Source organism: Nannospalax galili, unplaced genomic scaffold (genome assembly GCF_000622305.1).
Source record: "Nannospalax galili isolate Female #2095 unplaced genomic scaffold, S.galili_v1.0 scaffold253, whole genome shotgun sequence".
In the NCBI taxonomy this organism is placed as follows: Eukaryota; Metazoa; Chordata; class Mammalia; order Rodentia; family Spalacidae; genus Nannospalax; species Nannospalax galili.
Genome location: NW_008335287.1, coordinates 5,299,442 through 5,316,502, shown reverse-complemented (window position 1 = coordinate 5,316,502; position 17,061 = coordinate 5,299,442). Strand labels below are relative to the sequence as shown.

Here is a 17,061-nt window from a genome sequence, read left to right as displayed (position 1 = left end):
AAAAAAAAAAAAAAAAAAAAATCATGAGCAGAAGTAATTAAGGTGTTTTGTTCAGAGAAAAAAATCCTACTTTCTAAAGATGGCAGTCAAAAATCCACATTTTGTGTCAGAATTTTAAAGAAAACCATATAAAACTATAATCCTTTATGCATAGAAACCATAATTGCTTAGCTTCTAAGAGAATAGATTCTAATAGAATAGATATGAATGATGTTTATGTTCTGGGTATATTCAGATAACTCATAAAGAGCTCTGCTTTGTTCTTAATGCCTTTGATACCAAAGAATGCAGACATTCAAATAACCTTTTTTTCTTTCCTCTTAAGCAACAAATGAAGCAAATAATTGGAGGCTAGTAGCTGCTGGAGGAGATTAAACAGTTGCTAGCTGAGTATACAAAGTATAACTTAAAGACATGAAGATCGTGGTGAAACTGTTCCCACAAATTAGTTTGTTGGCTTCTCATGATGTATTTGTTTCCTTCGAGATTCCTAAAGCAGTGGCTCCAGAATTCCAGGGCTTTCTCCAGATATACTGGAATGTTTTGTAAGCAAAGTGAATGATTACTCAGTTCTCGACCTCAAGGATAGTAGCTTTCATCATATTTAACTATTGGACAACATATTTTAACTGAGAAATTCAGCTAATATTTCAGTGCAAAACTCAATGGTTCAGTTGAACAGTCTCATCTAGAAATTGGTTTAATAATGCGGCTATGATATTATAATTATATTAATTCAAGAAAAACTAATAGAATGTCTAAAGTTTCCTAAATAAAGCAAAATACAACCTTTATTAGTGTATTTGATACTCAAAGGGTCAACTTCAACTAAAACACAAAAGATTGCAATGTTCAGCATGTATGACAGCAAGCAGGGAGATCATGCTTTCTACAGGTATGTGTGTCATCAGTAGAAGACATGGCTTTTTTCTGTAGGCTTAAAATTTATATATGACATAAAATAATACAACCTTAAATCATAAAATTGTGCTTAAGGTCTGGGTTCAATTCACAGGAAGGCAAATATTAAATAAACAATATCAAAAGTATAATCACATTAAGAGATACTTTAAGGATATATGATCTCATTTAGAAAAATGAACACTAACTCTTATGGAAATCTATATTTTATTGTATTTTCAAATTTTTATTAGGATATATTCATTGCATTTATCAAAGAGTTTCATAATGATATTTTCTTCGATTATAATCATTTACTTTCCAAAATATTTTACATCTCACTGATTTATTTTTTATTTTAAAATTTTTATTAGCACAGCTTTCCTTACAAAATATGATTACACTGAGAAACTTTGTATATAATGAAGAATTTGGAAAGAGAACGAGTGCCAAACACATTACAGCTACAGTGATAAGTTTCATAGTATTGTGGAAGCTTTTTAGTACAGTTTTGTCAGTAAATAACAATCAAAAATTACAGTAGACATATAGAGATGCGAATTTTCATTCTGAAATAGATACTTTTTAGTTTGAGAATTTTAACTCTTTCACAGTACTTTGTTTTATTATTTTACTTTTTACCTTCCCAGACTGTGTTTTTTAATCTCTAAAAGTTCAATTTGATGTTCTACATTTTCTGCCATGAGTTTTTAAAAGGTTGTATTGCTTAAGCCACACTTTTAACATTATTTAAACATTATTCAAGACAAGGCATGTGGCTTCAATAGTTTAATCTTATAACTTGGTTTCAGTGAACAAGTAAGATTGTCATAGGTTAAAGGCTAGCATGGGCTACATAGTGAGTTTAAGGCCACCTTGGACTATAGAGTGAGAAACTTTTTTTAAAAACTTTTACAAAAGCTTTAAGAATTTCATAAATGTATATAAGGTGTTTTGATCAAATCTATGCCCACTCCCTCCCCTCGAACATTTCCCCCTCTGAAGAGGTAACCCTAAAATCTTTTAAGGATTAGATACAAGCTCCCAAATACTTTCGATGTTTTTGGCCTTTGGAACAGAGTATGTTGCTAACAGGCCCAATGGCATTTTGACTTTTAGCCAAGAAACTGTCTACATTTCTTTGGGGTCTTTTTACCCTAACTGCCTATCCAATTCCAACCTCCTATTCTTATCATGCCATCCTCTGAAGGGGATACCCAAATTGCCAGTAGGGAATAGGGACACAGACCACTATGGCTTCTTCCATGCTAAACAGGGGCAGAGGGTGAGGCAACTGGAGTACTCCTTCGGTGGGTCTATCTTAAAGATTCCCAAATTACATAACTCTTGTCTCTAAGGGGAAAAGAAAGTCCTTGAATCATGAATAGGAGATGTGAAGGAGAAGCAAAGGCAAGAGTAATTAGCATTACAAGTTCTAGACAGGGAACTAGAAAAAAAGTCAGAAAAAGGCAATTTTCAAGTGTTCATATGAGAGTCCATTGGAGTTTCTTGACAAGGGCTTCCAAAAGCATCCCTCTACTGGGTTCTTCCTCATTTTTCTTTTGTCTTCCAAGGCTGGACTAGCTGGCTGGAAAGAGTGGCTGAATACTGGCTGGTCCAATGACCCAGCCTGGTGCTTTTAATGAATGAGCACAGCCTTCAGCAAGCCCAATTGTGACTATGTTTAGTGATCAGGCTCAGCCTAAGTCATGATGGTGGTAGTTATTTCATGTAGAAGGGACTGCTGTATAGCATCACCTTATTAAAAGGACCTGGAATTAAAAAGGATTTGGTGCTACGAGCCACATATGAGGGAGAACATAGGTCGTTTGTTTTACTGAGTCTGTGTTACTTCACTTAGTATAACAGTTTATAGATCCATCCATTTACCTGAAAATTTCATTATTTCATCTTTCTTTACTGCTGAATAGAACTCCATTGTGTAAATATACCACATTTTTCTTAATCACTCGTCAGTTGAGGGACACTTACGTTGTTTCCATTTCTTAGCTATGTGAAAAGAGCAGCAACAAACATGGTTGTACAAGTGTCTCTACAATAGGATGAGTCCTTTGGGTATATGCCAAGGAGTGGTAAGTTCATTTTTAATTTTTTAAGAGCTCTCCACACTGTTTTTATAGAGGCTTCACGAGTTTGCAATCCCACCAGCAGTGAATGAGCGTTCCCCTTTCTCCACATCCTCCCCAGCATTTGGTATCATTAGTTCTCTTGATCCTAGCCAGTCTGATTGGGGTAAGGTGTTGAACACTTTTTGAGATGTTTCTTAGCCATCTTCATTTCTTCTTTGAGAAGTCTCAGTTTAGATCTTTAGCCCATCTTTTCATTGGGTCATTTGGTTTCTTGATTCTTTGTTTTTTGAGTTCTTTATGTAGTCTGGATGTTAAACTTCTGTCAGGAGTGTTTGTTAAACCTCTGTCAGATGTGTCTCTGGTGAAGATTTTTTCCCATTCTGTGCATTTTCTCTTCACTTTTTTGATTGTTTCTTTTGCTGTATACAGAAGCTTTTTAGTTTAGTGAGGTCCCACTTATTGATTGCTGACCTTAATTCCTGAGCAACTCCTGTCTGATTTAGAAAATCTTTTCCTACACTTACATCATGTAAGTTACTGCTAATATTTTCTTCTACTAGTTTCAGGGTTTCCAGTTTCACATTGAGGTCTTTGATCCATTTGGAGTTGACTTTTGTGCAAGGCAAAAGATAAGGCTCTAATTTTGATCTTCTACAAGAGGACATCCAGTTTTGCCAGTACCATTATATTCTTGGCACCTTTATCAAATCAAATATCAGGTGGCTGAAATTGCATGTACTTGGATTTGGATCTTCAATGATGTTCCCATGATATATATGTGTCTATTTTTGTGCCAGTACCATGCTGTTTTTAAGACTATAGCTCTGTAGTACACTTTGAGATCTGGTATAGTAATCCCTCCAGTGTTGCTCTTTGTGCTCAGGGTTTCTTTGGCTTTCCTGGGTCTTCTCTGCCTCCATATGAATTTACGGATGGATTTCTCTAATTCTGTGAAATATGTCATGGGAGTTTTGATTGGTATTCCATTGAATCTGTATATTGCTTTTGTTAGGATGGTCATTTTTGCAATATTAATTCTTCCTTTCCATGAACGTGGGAGGCTCTTCCATCTCCTGGTGTCTTCCTAAATCTCTTTCTTTAACAATTTAAAATTTTCATTGTAGAGATATTTGGTGTCTTTGGTCAGATTTATTCCAAGATATATTAAATTTTTACAGTGATTGTGAATGGGAGCATTTCTCTGTATTCCTTCTCCAATTGTTTATTACTGGTATATAGAAAGGCTACTGATTTTTGTAGATTGATTTTATAACCTGCCACTATACTGAAAGTGTTGATCAGTTCTAGGAGTTTTCTGGTGGAGCTTTTGGGATCTATTAGGTATTATAGCATATCATCTGCAAAAAGGGATAGTTTGACTTCTTTTCCAGTTAGTACTCCTTTAATTTCCTTCTCCTGTCTTATTGATCTAGCAAGAGTTTCAAGCACTATGTTGAAAAGAGGTGGAGATAGTGGACATCCTTGTTGGTTCCTGATTTTAATGGGAATGCTTCCAGTTTTTCTCCATTTAGAATGATATTGGATGTGGGTTTGTTGTATATAGCTTTAATTAGGTTGAGGTATGTTCCCTCCAGTCCAGTTCCCTCTAGGACTTTGAACATAAATCCATGCTGAATTTTGTCAAAAGCGTTTTCTGCAGCTATTGTGATGACAATGTGGTTTTTGTTTTGAGTACATTTATATGATTAATGATGTTTATTGGCTTGTGTATATTGAACTATCCCTGCATCTCTGGGATAAAGCCTACTTGATCATGGTGAATGATCTTTCTGATGTGTAACTGTATATGGTTTGCAAGTATTTTTTTTGGAATTTTTGCATCTATGTTCATTAAGGATATGGGTCTATAGTTTTCTTTTTTGGTTGTGTTTTTACCTGGTTTGTGTATTAGAGTGATGCTGGCTTCATAGAAGGAATTTGGGAGTTCTCCCTCTGTTTATATCTTTTTGAATAATTTAAGTAGTTTTGGTTGGAGGTCTTCTTTAAATGTGGTAGAATTCTGCTACAAATCCATCTGGGACCGGGCTTTATTTAGTTGGGAGGCTTTGTATTACTGTTTCAACTTCATTATACATTATGGGTCTGTTTAAACTGTTGATCTCTTCTTGGTTTAACTTTGGAGGTTCCCAAGATTTCAGGTATCCATCCATTTCTTTTAGACTTTCAGATTTAGTAGCATATAGGATTTTAAAATATTCCCTTATAATGGTCTGGATCTTTTGGGTGTCTGTTGTGATGTTTCCCCTTTTATCTCTAATTTTCTTGATTTGGATTTGCTCTTTCTTTTGGTTAACTGGGATAAGGGTCTGTCTATCTTGTTTATTTTTTTTAAGAACCAGCTCTTAGATTCATTGATTCTTTTTATTGTTTTCTTCATTTCTGTTTCATTAATTTCTGCTCTGATTTATGTTATTTCTTCTCTTCTTCTGGGTTTGGGTTTCATTTGTTCTTGCATTTCCAGTGCCTTGAGTTGCAGTGTTAGGTCATTTATTTGGGCTTCTTATAATTTTTTAATGTAGGCACTTACAGCTATAAACTTCCCTCTTAGGAGTGTTTTTAATGTGTCCCAGAGGTTGTGGTGTATTGTATGGTCCTTTTCATTGAATTCCAGGAATTCCTTTATTTCTTTCTTATTTCTTCTTTGAACCACTCATTGTTTAGATGTGTGTTTTTCAATTGCCACTTGTTCATGTAGTGACTAGGGCTTTGTCCAGTCTTCATTTTGAGCTTTATTTCTTTGTGGTCCAAGAGAAAGCATGGAATTATTTCAATATTTTTGTATTTGTTGAGGTTTGTTTTGGGGCCCAGTATGTGGTCAATTTTTGAAAAAAGTTCCATGAGGTGCTGAGTAGAAAGCGTACTCTTTGCTGTTTGGGTGGAATAATAGAAAAATATCTGTTAGGTCCATTTGATGTATGGTATCATTTAACTCAGATGTCCCTCTGTTCATTCTTTGTCCAGTTGACCTGTCTAATGGAGACAGTGAGGTATTGAAGTCTTCTACTATTACTGAGCTGGGGTTCATCTGTGTCTTGAAGTCCTGTAGTGTTGTTTTTATGAATTTGGGTGCACCAGAATTTGGTGCATATATGTTAAGGATTGTAATACCTTCTTGGTTAACTGTTCCTTTGATCAGAATGAAGTGACCCTCCTTATTTCTTCTGATTAGTTTTACTTTGAAGTCTATTTTGTCAGATATTAGAATTGCAACCCCTGCTTGTTTCTTAGTACCATTTGCTTGGAATATTCTTTTCTATCCTTTTATCTTAAGGTAGTGTCTGTCCATGAAGGTGAGATGGGTTTTTTGTAGACAGCAAAGAGATGAGTTGTGTTTCTTAATCCATTCATTTAGCCTGTGTCTTTCGACTGGGGAGTTCAGTCCATTGATATTTAAGGTTATTATTGAAAGGTATGTATTTGTTGCCATCATTTTGATTGCTGTTTGTGTTCTCTGTGTAATTTATTTTTCCTAGGTTGTATCTTGTTTATTTTCTTTCATTGTCCCTAGGGTATAGTATCTCTTTGTTCTCTTTGTATTGCTTTAAGTATTCTTTGAAGGGCTGGTTTTGTGTACATGTATTCTTTCAGGCTATTCATGTCATTGAAGATTTTTCTTTCCCCCTCAACTATAATAGACATTTTTGCTGGGTATAGTATTCTGGCTGGCATCTATTGTCATATTGACCAGGAAATATCTTGGTCAAGGCTCTTCCAGCTTTCATAGTTTGCATTGATAAGTCAGCTGTAATTCTGATGGGCTTTCCTTTGTATGTGACTTTTTGTTTTTCTTTTGCTGCTTTCAGTATTCTCTCTTGGTTCTGTACATTTAATGTTTTTACTATGACATATCACAGGGAGCTTCTTTTCTGATTCTATTTGGTGTTCTATGTGTTTTCTGCATTTGTATGGGGATGTCTTTCCTTAATTTCAGGAAATTCTCTTCTACAGTACTGCTTAAGATCTGGTCAACACCATTAACCTGAAATTCTTCTCCTTTCTCTAGCCCTGTGATCTGTAGATTTGGTCTTTTCATGGTGTCCAACATCTCTTGCATATTCCATTCCTGTGTGTTTTTTTTTTTTTAATTTTCCGTAAACTTTGCTTGAGTGGTCCAATTCTTCAACTTTATCCTCCAGTGTTGATATTCTGTTTTCCATTTCATTCATTCTAGAGGTGAGGCTTTCCCCTGTTGTTTCAAGTTGGTTTATTGAGTTTTGCACTTCCTTCTTCATTTCTGCCTGAGTTTTCTTCACTGTTTCTCTTTTGTGAATTCATTTAGAAGTTTATCCCTATCTTCTTTTAGCTCTTTGATTTGTTTGTTCATGTGTTCTTTAAATATTTTGAATTTTTTGATCAAGTTTATGACTGTTCTTTTAAGTTCAGTATCCAGGGTTATCTCAGGGGCTTCTCTTTGTAGAACTCTTCTACAGGATTGGTGGGGTTTGGTGGGGACATAGTGTTTTGGCTTTCCATTTTGTTATTCTTTTGTTGTGGTTTTGGCATGTTAATTTCTTTTGTTGTTTATCATTCTGACATGAGAAGTAAGTTGAAGTATGCATTTGTTTGTATTATCCAGGTGCCTAGGTCTTTTTGTTATGTAAAACTGGTTGGTACAGGTTTCAGGTTCTCTCAGGTTTATTTTGGAGGGAACTGATGGTTTCAGATCAGCTATTCAGGGGTGCCCACAGAAACCCAATTCAGGATCCAGTCGGGTACACTCGGGCTTCCTTTACCATGTGGAGGCAATATCCAAATTCTCTCAGGCGGTCTTGTGATGCCAGAGGGAGGCCAGAAGGGGGCCAGAACTTGGCAGTCTCCAGTGGTCTGCTGAGATCTCAGCTGCCACACCAATGGAGGTCTGAACCCACCCTCTCAGGCTGTCTGCTAGGATCTCAGCCTTAGCCTATGAAAGCCAGATCTGCCCTGAGGCCTTGGGAGGGGCCTCACAAAATCCCAGGTAGGGGGATGGTATGACACATTTAGGGGAAGCTCACCACCAAGTGGAGGCAGGATCCCGGAGCTGTCATTCAGTCTCCTGGGTTATCAGGCCCTTTGGTAGTTGGAGGCCAGAGGGAGGCCAGAATTTGGCACTCTCTGTCAGTCTGCTGAGCTCAGAGCTGCTACCCCAATGGAGGTCCAAACCCACCCTCCGAGAACCTGTCTTAAAACAGATATGTGCATGTACACACATACACACACAGGCAAACATATAACCCAAAACAAAAATGTACACCCAAAAGAAAAGTCAGCCATTCAAGATTCTGAAACAGTTTTGGAATTTGCATATGTAACATAAATTCTTCATGAAAGTGGTAATCAGATTAATTTTCAAGTGTGAAATTTTCAAATGCTGTATCCCAAAACAATGCCAGTACATAATTCCATGTAAAAAGTAATCACAGAAAAATAAACTTATGTATGATAATATTTCCCTATTATTGACTAGAGAATTTTTTAGAAGAGAAAGCATAAAAATTCCATTGAAAATAAAATACTAGTGCTCCATTGTCTTAAAATCTGTGTATAAGTGGATCTTCAAAAAGAAATATTGCTTACTGAGACTACTTTGTGTGTAACAAACTTTTACGAAAGTGCTGAGTGTAATGAGTATAGTGGTGGAGAAAGAGAAGCCTCTGTACAAATTCTGATACCTACAAACACCCCATTTCCTGCTCACACTGGCAGAAGATCACAAGAACTTGGGTCTGCACTCAGACAATCTCAGAAGAAACATCAACATTTCTCTCTCATGGTGAGATGTAATATCTGAGAAAAATGATCAATTAGGATAAAATAGTATGAAAATCACACTAGGACAAGATGTTTATTTAAGGATATAAAGAAAATCCTAGGACCAAATAAGTCAAGAAAAATAACATTATGGCAAAGGAATAGATTCAGAATTGTGTAAGGGGAATGATTTACTGCCTGGACAACAGTTGATAGAAATGCTTCCCTCCAGCAAGCAGCACTGTACCATGGATTAGCAGTGTAGTGACCGTTTTTATAGTCTTCAGACATAAAGCTAACATTTGAAATCTTCGAAATATAGTGTGAACCTTCAGGTAAAAATATGTAAGGCCTGTGGCTGATTAGGAAAGGGTCAAGATTATCTACAATATAAGTTGACATGAGAACATCTTATATCAATGGCAGTTATCCTGTATAATTTCTCAAGCATATCTAGTGATGAAGGATGTCAGCAGGCCCAAAGGGAGCTACTGTGATAGGTTTACTGCCATGATAGAAAATGTATAGATTCATTTCAAAGATCGATAAGTAATTCAAAATAGTTGGCATATAATATTATCTTTGATATAGGAAAATATATTCTGTAATCCATACAATACTAAAAATTACAGCAACAAAATCTTCACAAGAGATTACAAAGAAAAAAAAATGTACTGAACTTCTTACCTGCCGAATACCCAACCGATATGCAACAATCCGATCCACGGCGTCAGGATTCATTTGTGTCCATTGCAGACTGTAAGAATACACTCGGTGTCGGTTCTGCCATACAGGGTTGTAGGTATCATAATAGAACTCTGGAGCATAGGCCTTTCCTGGAAGCAGAAAGTGACTCAGATATGACTGAGGCCACATAAGCTGGTGTAGTCAATGTGACTGAAGGCAAATGCTCAAATGCAGCTGTGGACATAGCACACTCAACATACCTGCTGTTATCTTGGCCTTATTAACATTTTCTGCTTTACATGCCATAAATAACTCTTCCATGGGAAAAGTCATAGGATTACAATCTAATCCATTTTGTGATTTGAGAGGAGATACATGCAAGGTTTCTTAAATGAGCAGTGTGAGAAGAGGGGAATCCAGGACAAAGCCAAGGTTTTAGGCCTAAACAGCTCTACATTGGCTTTGGGGAGAGTAGATGCTTTTAAAATAATTTCAGTGACAAATGGATATAGAAAAATGTAGCAGGATTTAACCGGGCTGGAACAAGGAAATGGTCAGTATTGGTGCTATGACCTTGCTAACTATAGACACACAGAATTTATGTGTAATGTCCTGACAGTAATGAGATTTCTGAAGAGATTGTGAGCAGACAGAAACTACTAAGTTCTAAATACTTCACATTTCCAAACTTTGAACAATGAGAAGATATGAGTCATCAGGCTTGAGATGAACAACCAACATAGAGAAAGAAAACAGAACACGTGGTGTCCAAAGAAGTGCTCTAGGAGATGCATGACCAGGTCTTTTGAAAAGTAATTAGTGAGAAGAAAATTTTGTGTTGGAATTTCCTGTGGCTTTGGTCAGTAGACTTGAACTTAAGATTTAAAATTGTGGAAGTTGGAAAAATCAACACAGAGTCACTTTTATCAAACCCTAGACTCACCAAACAGTGACACTGGGAGTTTATGAAGGAGAGGATGTCATGCACAGCTCCCTGATAGTAAATTCACAAAGACTTGGCCAGAACTACAAGCTTGAAGAAAGACTACTACAACAGAAAAACTCATGTTTAATGTCTTCTCCCACAACTTCGTGATTAATCTTGGAATGATGCCACCCTTGTTTTTTATCCTATAGCTAAGTATTACTGCTGTAAAATAACTTATGTAACTCTCTCATAGTAAGCTTAAAAATTACCTTTGACTCAGTCTCTTTGAGTACATTTGTAGGTCACAATAGCACATGTACCTTCATTGCTGTGCTCTATTATTCCCAAATAAACATCAGTGTTCTTTGTAGAATCTCTCTTTGGCTGTTATTTAGGTGGACATATTACTTTTCTTGTTGCTGTGATAGCATACCCTGATAAAACAACCTTAAGTGGAGATGGAGTTATTTTGGCTCACAGTTCAAGAGTATGTTCCATCGAGGCAGGGTTGTCATGGCAGCATGAGTGAGAGAGCTGGTCACACTGCAGGAGCAGCTGGGAAGCAGGAGAGGGAGGAATGCTACTGCTTAGCTCAGCTCACTTTCTCATTATTCAGTTAGGGAACACAGGCCATGGGATGGAAAAATGCAGTCCATGGTTAAAGGAGGTTTTCCGACCTCAGTTAATCTAATCTAGGGAATCTCTCACAGGCAATCCAGTAACGTGTCTCCTAGATAATTCTAGATCATGCCAAGTTGACAATCAGTGCTAACCATCACACTAGATAAAACAATTAACAGTGACAAAAGAACTTTAGTCAATATAAGAAAACATGATGACCATATATTGTATTTTATATAAAAAAACTCAACTTCTTTCCTTTCCCAAATGCAAAGGATGTAGAACTTTTAATATATAAAATCAATTTCCCAATATTCTGAAACAATAGTTTTTACTACTGATAATACAGTAATACAGTAATAATCAACAATATTTAGTGGGTACCTAATACTGGCAGGTATTGTGCTAGAAGGGATATAATAAACGAAGAGATAAGTTTTCCCTTCTCCTGGAATCTTCTTATACTTGGTCAACATTTCAAACAGCTTCATGAGCTCTATAACTGTCACTGAGTAGGCTAAAAAATTGCACATTTATTCTCACTTATTCAACATCTTCTATATTTTAAACACTACATTTTAAATTTTTTAATTTGTTTTTATCTTATGTGTATCTGTGGATTGCTTACATGTAGTAAGTGCACCCATGGCCTGCAATGCCTGCAGAAGTCAGAAGAGGCTGTCAGTTCCCCTGGGACTGGAGTTACAGACAGTTGTTAGCTGCCATGTGGGTGCTGGGATTCGAACCTGGGTCTTCGGCAAGAACAACCAGTGTTCTTAACGGCTGAGCCAACTCTCCAGCCCCAAACATTACATTTTTAAAACTTTTACTTTTATTTATTCTTTTGTTTTTTGTTTTTTGGCTTTCTGAGCCAGGATCTCCCTGTAGCCTCAGCTGGCCTGGAACACTCTATGGTTAACCTCGCACAGAAATCGACCTGCCTCTGCTCCTGAGTGTTATAATGAAAGGTGTGTGCCACTATGCCTGGCTTATTTTTTACTGTTTTTAGCTATTTTTACATGTGTATCTGTGTGTAAGTATGTGAACATGTGAGTGAATTTTCCTTTGGAGTCCAGAAGAGAGTACGGCATCCCTGGAGCTGGGAAGCAAACTTGGGTTTTCTGTAAGACTGGTATCCTGAGCCACTCATCCAGGCCCAATATTACACATTTTCATAGTTTTCTCATGTGTGCAGAAATTTCTCTTACCTAATTTTTGCGTATTTTTCATCAATCATCAATACTATCTGCGGGTTCTATAAGAGTTAATTCAGAAAAACTGATAATATCTGACTAAAGGATGATAATGTCTGGACAGTGGAATTGTTCTCCACTACCCTGAAGAATTCCACCAGTGATATCATGAAGAGAATGCAATATTTGTCCAGTTTGCTAATAAAATTAGATAAGATGCATTAAATAACTGAATTCTGGTAACTCTGTCAAAGTCATCAATATTAACATTGTCTGCAGTTTTTTTTTTGTTTTTAATTGTTCTATAGAATTGAGAACCAGCATTTTCTTGGTGTAAGCAATAGACTCATTTTGAATTTACAACTCTAGAACTCTAGAGGAATAATTTGAATTGTTTTAAGCTGCCAAATTTGTGGTAACTCTTAAGGCAGCAGTGAACTGATACTGTTAGTTTCTTCCTGAATACCAAACAATGAAATTGTTCTATGAATAAACTGAATTGAAAACAGATTACCAGTCATATACAATGTCTTGCATAGATGGAAGTTTCTAGAAAGAAGCTGTCACACTTATTTTATTTTCTTCTTTTTTCTTACATAATAGTTTCCCTCATTACTAAATGACAGCATGAATTCACAATTAGAACAGTTAAGAGCAAAGTTCAGATGAGACAAAAACGACATAATGAATCAACAGATTCAACTGATAATTTTCTTGACAACTTGCTTTTGAAGCCAAATCTCTCAAAATGGAACTGGAAAAGTCAACTTAGTAATAGCTGAGAAAGAACTGGATGTTGTGCTTGAAATAATAGTTCAGCTTTGGGAGTATAGTTCATGGTAGAACAGTTGTAGCACAGCATAGGCAAGAGGTTCTGAGTTCTAATATCAGGATTGAAAGGAAATCAATATTTATAAGTATATCAATGTCTTGTTAGTCAAGCAATATTAAAGCCAGAGTTCTTCCCTAGAAAGCAGTAAATAGGCTGAATTGGAAAAGCCGGACTAATATTGCTTCCTTTGTATAGGAATGGGAATTGGCTTTGTTGTTTAACCAAGAAGAAAACAAAATGGATATTAGACACAGTTCTAAATAGAACTTTCTTAATAAAATGAATACTATGTTCAAAGAAAAGCAATGAGAAAACAGAGGCATAATTAGGGGTCAGTTAACATGGAAAAGAAAATAAATCTCTCAAAAATGTGCAAATATAAATTGCTATGATTTGAAAAATCTACCACAGAAGAAAATGAGACTAAATCTTAACAGAGATGTGGAATGTTGGCTCAGGTGGGTTGTGCGTTAGAAGGTTACAAATTTTTACCTAGAAATAGTTTACCAATGATCTCCAAAAAGGAATGGACTACCTCAGTCAAGACACAATTTTCTTTCAAAAGTATTCAGTCAATACATAAACATCTAGTTTTAAGGGATGACATGGGTACTTTCCCAGAGAAAAGCTATATTAAGGTAGCTTTAATTCTATAATCTCTACAGTGTGACAAAATGATTACCTACTGTCAAGTTGGATTTGATACCCTAACTAATTTTATATTAAAAATTACTTAAATATCCAGGAACTATTACTTATCCATTATCTCATCACCTTGTGAAAATACTTTTTTTCAATGGTTATACCTTTGCTGTAAAGAATGTTTTGCCAAATTTAGTGCGCATAGGTATAAATCCATCTCTATAGAAAGACCTAAGCAATAAGAACAAGGACCCTAGACTACTGTGATGTATGGAAATGTAGGTCATACACTCTGTAAAGCCCCAAAAGATAGGAGTTTCTCGCCTGAGTTTGTCTGAGTCTGTAAAGAAAGACATCAAAGCTAAGTCTAGAGTCATAGAAATATCCTTCAGGTTTTTTCCTTCCTGTGTGGCAGCAGCTACCTGTTCAGCAGTTGGAATCTCTGGTGCTAGACACAGAAGTCACATAATGGAGTTGGAGAAATCAGAGACAGAATCACAACAAGAAATAAGATTTCTGAATAGTTCAGAAAATCCAGGTTCTATTAATAGAAGACTTTGAGTTGATTACTGTGGAGAAAAGGCTGCACATCACAACTGCAAGTTACTGGTAACTTAAGAAGATTCTTTATCTGTATAAACATCTTTAAGGTTACTGAAATGGTTTGACAGTCACATTAAGAAAATATCATCATGGCCTCAGGCAGTACTTTACCTACTGCCCAGCCCACTGCTCCCTTGCAGTACACTCAATAAAATATTCCTTCAAAAATAAAAGCTAACAAATAAAAAGACCATCATCATCATCATCTTTACATAATATATATCTGTTTATCAAGATCTATTTTGAAGGTAATTAAGATACAATTAAATTCTTGTTTATTTATTTGTTTGTGTGTGTGTGTGTGTGTGTGTGTGTGTGTGTGTGTGTTTACGGGTACATGTTCGGGGAGTGCATGTGGAACCAGAAGACACTTCCTGTATCATTTCTTGGGCGCCATCCACTTTTGTTTTTGAAACAAGTTTTCTGACTAGCCTGGAGCTCACCACATAGGCTAGGCTGGCTAGCCACTGAACCTACCTCCACCCATTTGAGCTGGACTGCCTTTAGAATTTGTCTTTGTGCCTGATTTTTACATGGATTCTGGAGACTGGACTCAAAACCTCACGTTTGCAAGGCAAGCAATTTACTGACTAAGCTATCTTCTCAACCCTAATCCCCATTTAAATATTCCAAATCAGATTTTAGCAACTCAGGATCAGTAAAGTAATTAATTATAGAATATTACAAAGTCCTCCCAACATATTTTCAGATAGTTTATTTTATCTGCATTTAATGTATCATATGTAATAATTTTTTGGAGCATTATTTTAGAAATGTTTTAGAGATTAACTGAATGCCTCATATTACAGATAAAAGAACATTGAGATAGATCAGACATATCAATGATGTGAAAATGATATAGAAAAATAAACACAGTGAGATCTTGATTTTGATCCATAAAATTTAAAGGATAATATTTTTGTTTTAATTGAATAATTATACTACATTCCAATTAAAGAGGAGGAAAAGATTTACATTATACATAAATAACACTAGCTGGCAATAATGTTGTTATGTTTATAGAAACACTTGCTTATGTGAATATGTTTTTATTGCGCTCTTTAGAAAGATAGTCAAGGGGGAAACTGCTTTCTGGTTTCACTTAAGAAGTGTATAATAGTTCTTATAAATACACAGGAATTTTCTTCTCTGATTTCAGAGCAAGTTATATTTACGCCCTCTGGCAGTAATGACACTTTCATCTTGGGTGCAATCAACAGCTACCTAATTTGACTAAAATCCCCTCAGTGGGAGGAAATTCAAGTGTGGTACTGTAAACATAACCAAATACATATGGCTGCAGTGGTCCTAGATCTTAGAGAAAACCTCAAGACTGTCATATCCCTAGACTAATGTAATTTCTTACTATATGCAAAATATGCATCCTTGTATTTACAGACAAATATTCCAGTCACCACTCATCAAAGAAGCTTCTTTTGTACCAGACAGAGACTGTTACCACATAACACAACTGGTCACACACAGACATTGTCTATGAAGTGCCCAGGCATAACACACATCTACAATGCAACTTCTACACCCAAGACTCATGGAACTTAGAACAGGGGTAAAGAGGTCACTAAAGAATCTCTCAACTCTTATTATGAAGCTCCCTCATGTAATAAAGGATCAGGAACACAAAAGGTCACAAATGGCTAAAGTGTAGAGATTAAGAGTCTTCAGAATGCTCATTCTTGGACAGGACTCCTATATTAAACTTCACCTATCCTGGGCTCAAAGGGAAGGGACTGAAAGATTGTAAGAGCCAGGGAGGAGGTACATGAGCATATGGAAATAGAGTCCTACAAGCTCCTGGGACCCTGCTCATATGAGTCTACAGCAATGGTGTCAGCGTACCCAAGTCCCATGCAAACTCAAGAAGACAAAAACCCAGCATAAAACTGGGGAAATGAACAGCAGACCCTAATCTTAGTTGAAGAAATATTGGCAACTGATTACTGGTAGGTGAGGAAGCGCTGATATTCCTAAAGTGAGGGACTCTAGATAAGTTGACTGGACCTCAGTAGAAAAACTTGAGCTTAACACAATAGGCCTTAACACAAATGACAGAATGTATGACTTCTAGTGTATGGGGGGGTGCTATGAGTGGGTGCCAGTGGGGATGGGGATATAAAGATTACTAAGATTGATTGAGAGGTTCTGTATGAAATACACAAAAATTCAATAAAAACAAACTAAAAAATATATTTATGCCTTCTCATTTGTAAGGTGCACACATTCATACTAAGAAAACAGTTTTGGCCTCTGACAACCAATCTGCTGGTTGAAGAGAGAAAGAATTTGCTACATTTCTTTCTGTTTCACTCTTCAGGCATTTTCTTCTAGTTCTAGTAAGAAACTAAAGAATGTTTTCTTGCTCTTTTATATTTTAGTTTTAATTTTATGCATTGTTCCAGTTTAAATCTTTTTAAATTAACTGACCTAAAATTATATTCCTTATCTAAACTTGGATATAATTTTGGAAACATTATGCATCACAATATAGCGAGAGCTTAGCTTTTAAAACATTCTGAAAATATACAAATAGAAGCAATTATGTTGCTCAAATTTTTGCTTAGACTGTATATAAAAATGAAGAAATTACATTTGCAAAAAACCTTGTAAGTCTCTTAGCTTGCACTACCATCCTCAGGCCTCTTGGGGTAAGTCTATAGCGCAGATGAATGGGTCAAAAGAGAAATTAAGAAAGAAATAAAAGTATTACTGGAATTAAATGAAAAGGACAATACAGCACAACAAAACCTCTGGGACACGCTGAAAGCAGTTCTTAGAGGGAACTTTATAGCTCTACGT

General features: G+C 36.0%; 1 protein-coding gene across 3 annotated transcripts in view; it reads right to left on the bottom strand.

The window, feature by feature from the left end:
• The window catches only part of Mdga2 (MAM domain containing glycosylphosphatidylinositol anchor 2), an 899,633-nt gene that overhangs the window by 97,437 nt on the left and 785,135 nt on the right, over positions 1-17,061 (bottom strand). For all 3 annotated transcript variants that reach the window (XM_008829871.3, XM_029561983.1, XM_029561984.1), the window contains one exon: positions 9,429-9,577. In XM_008829871.3, the coding sequence (XP_008828093.1) occupies positions 9,429-9,577 (149 nt within the window). The remainder of the gene's footprint in view (positions 1-9,428; positions 9,578-17,061) is intronic.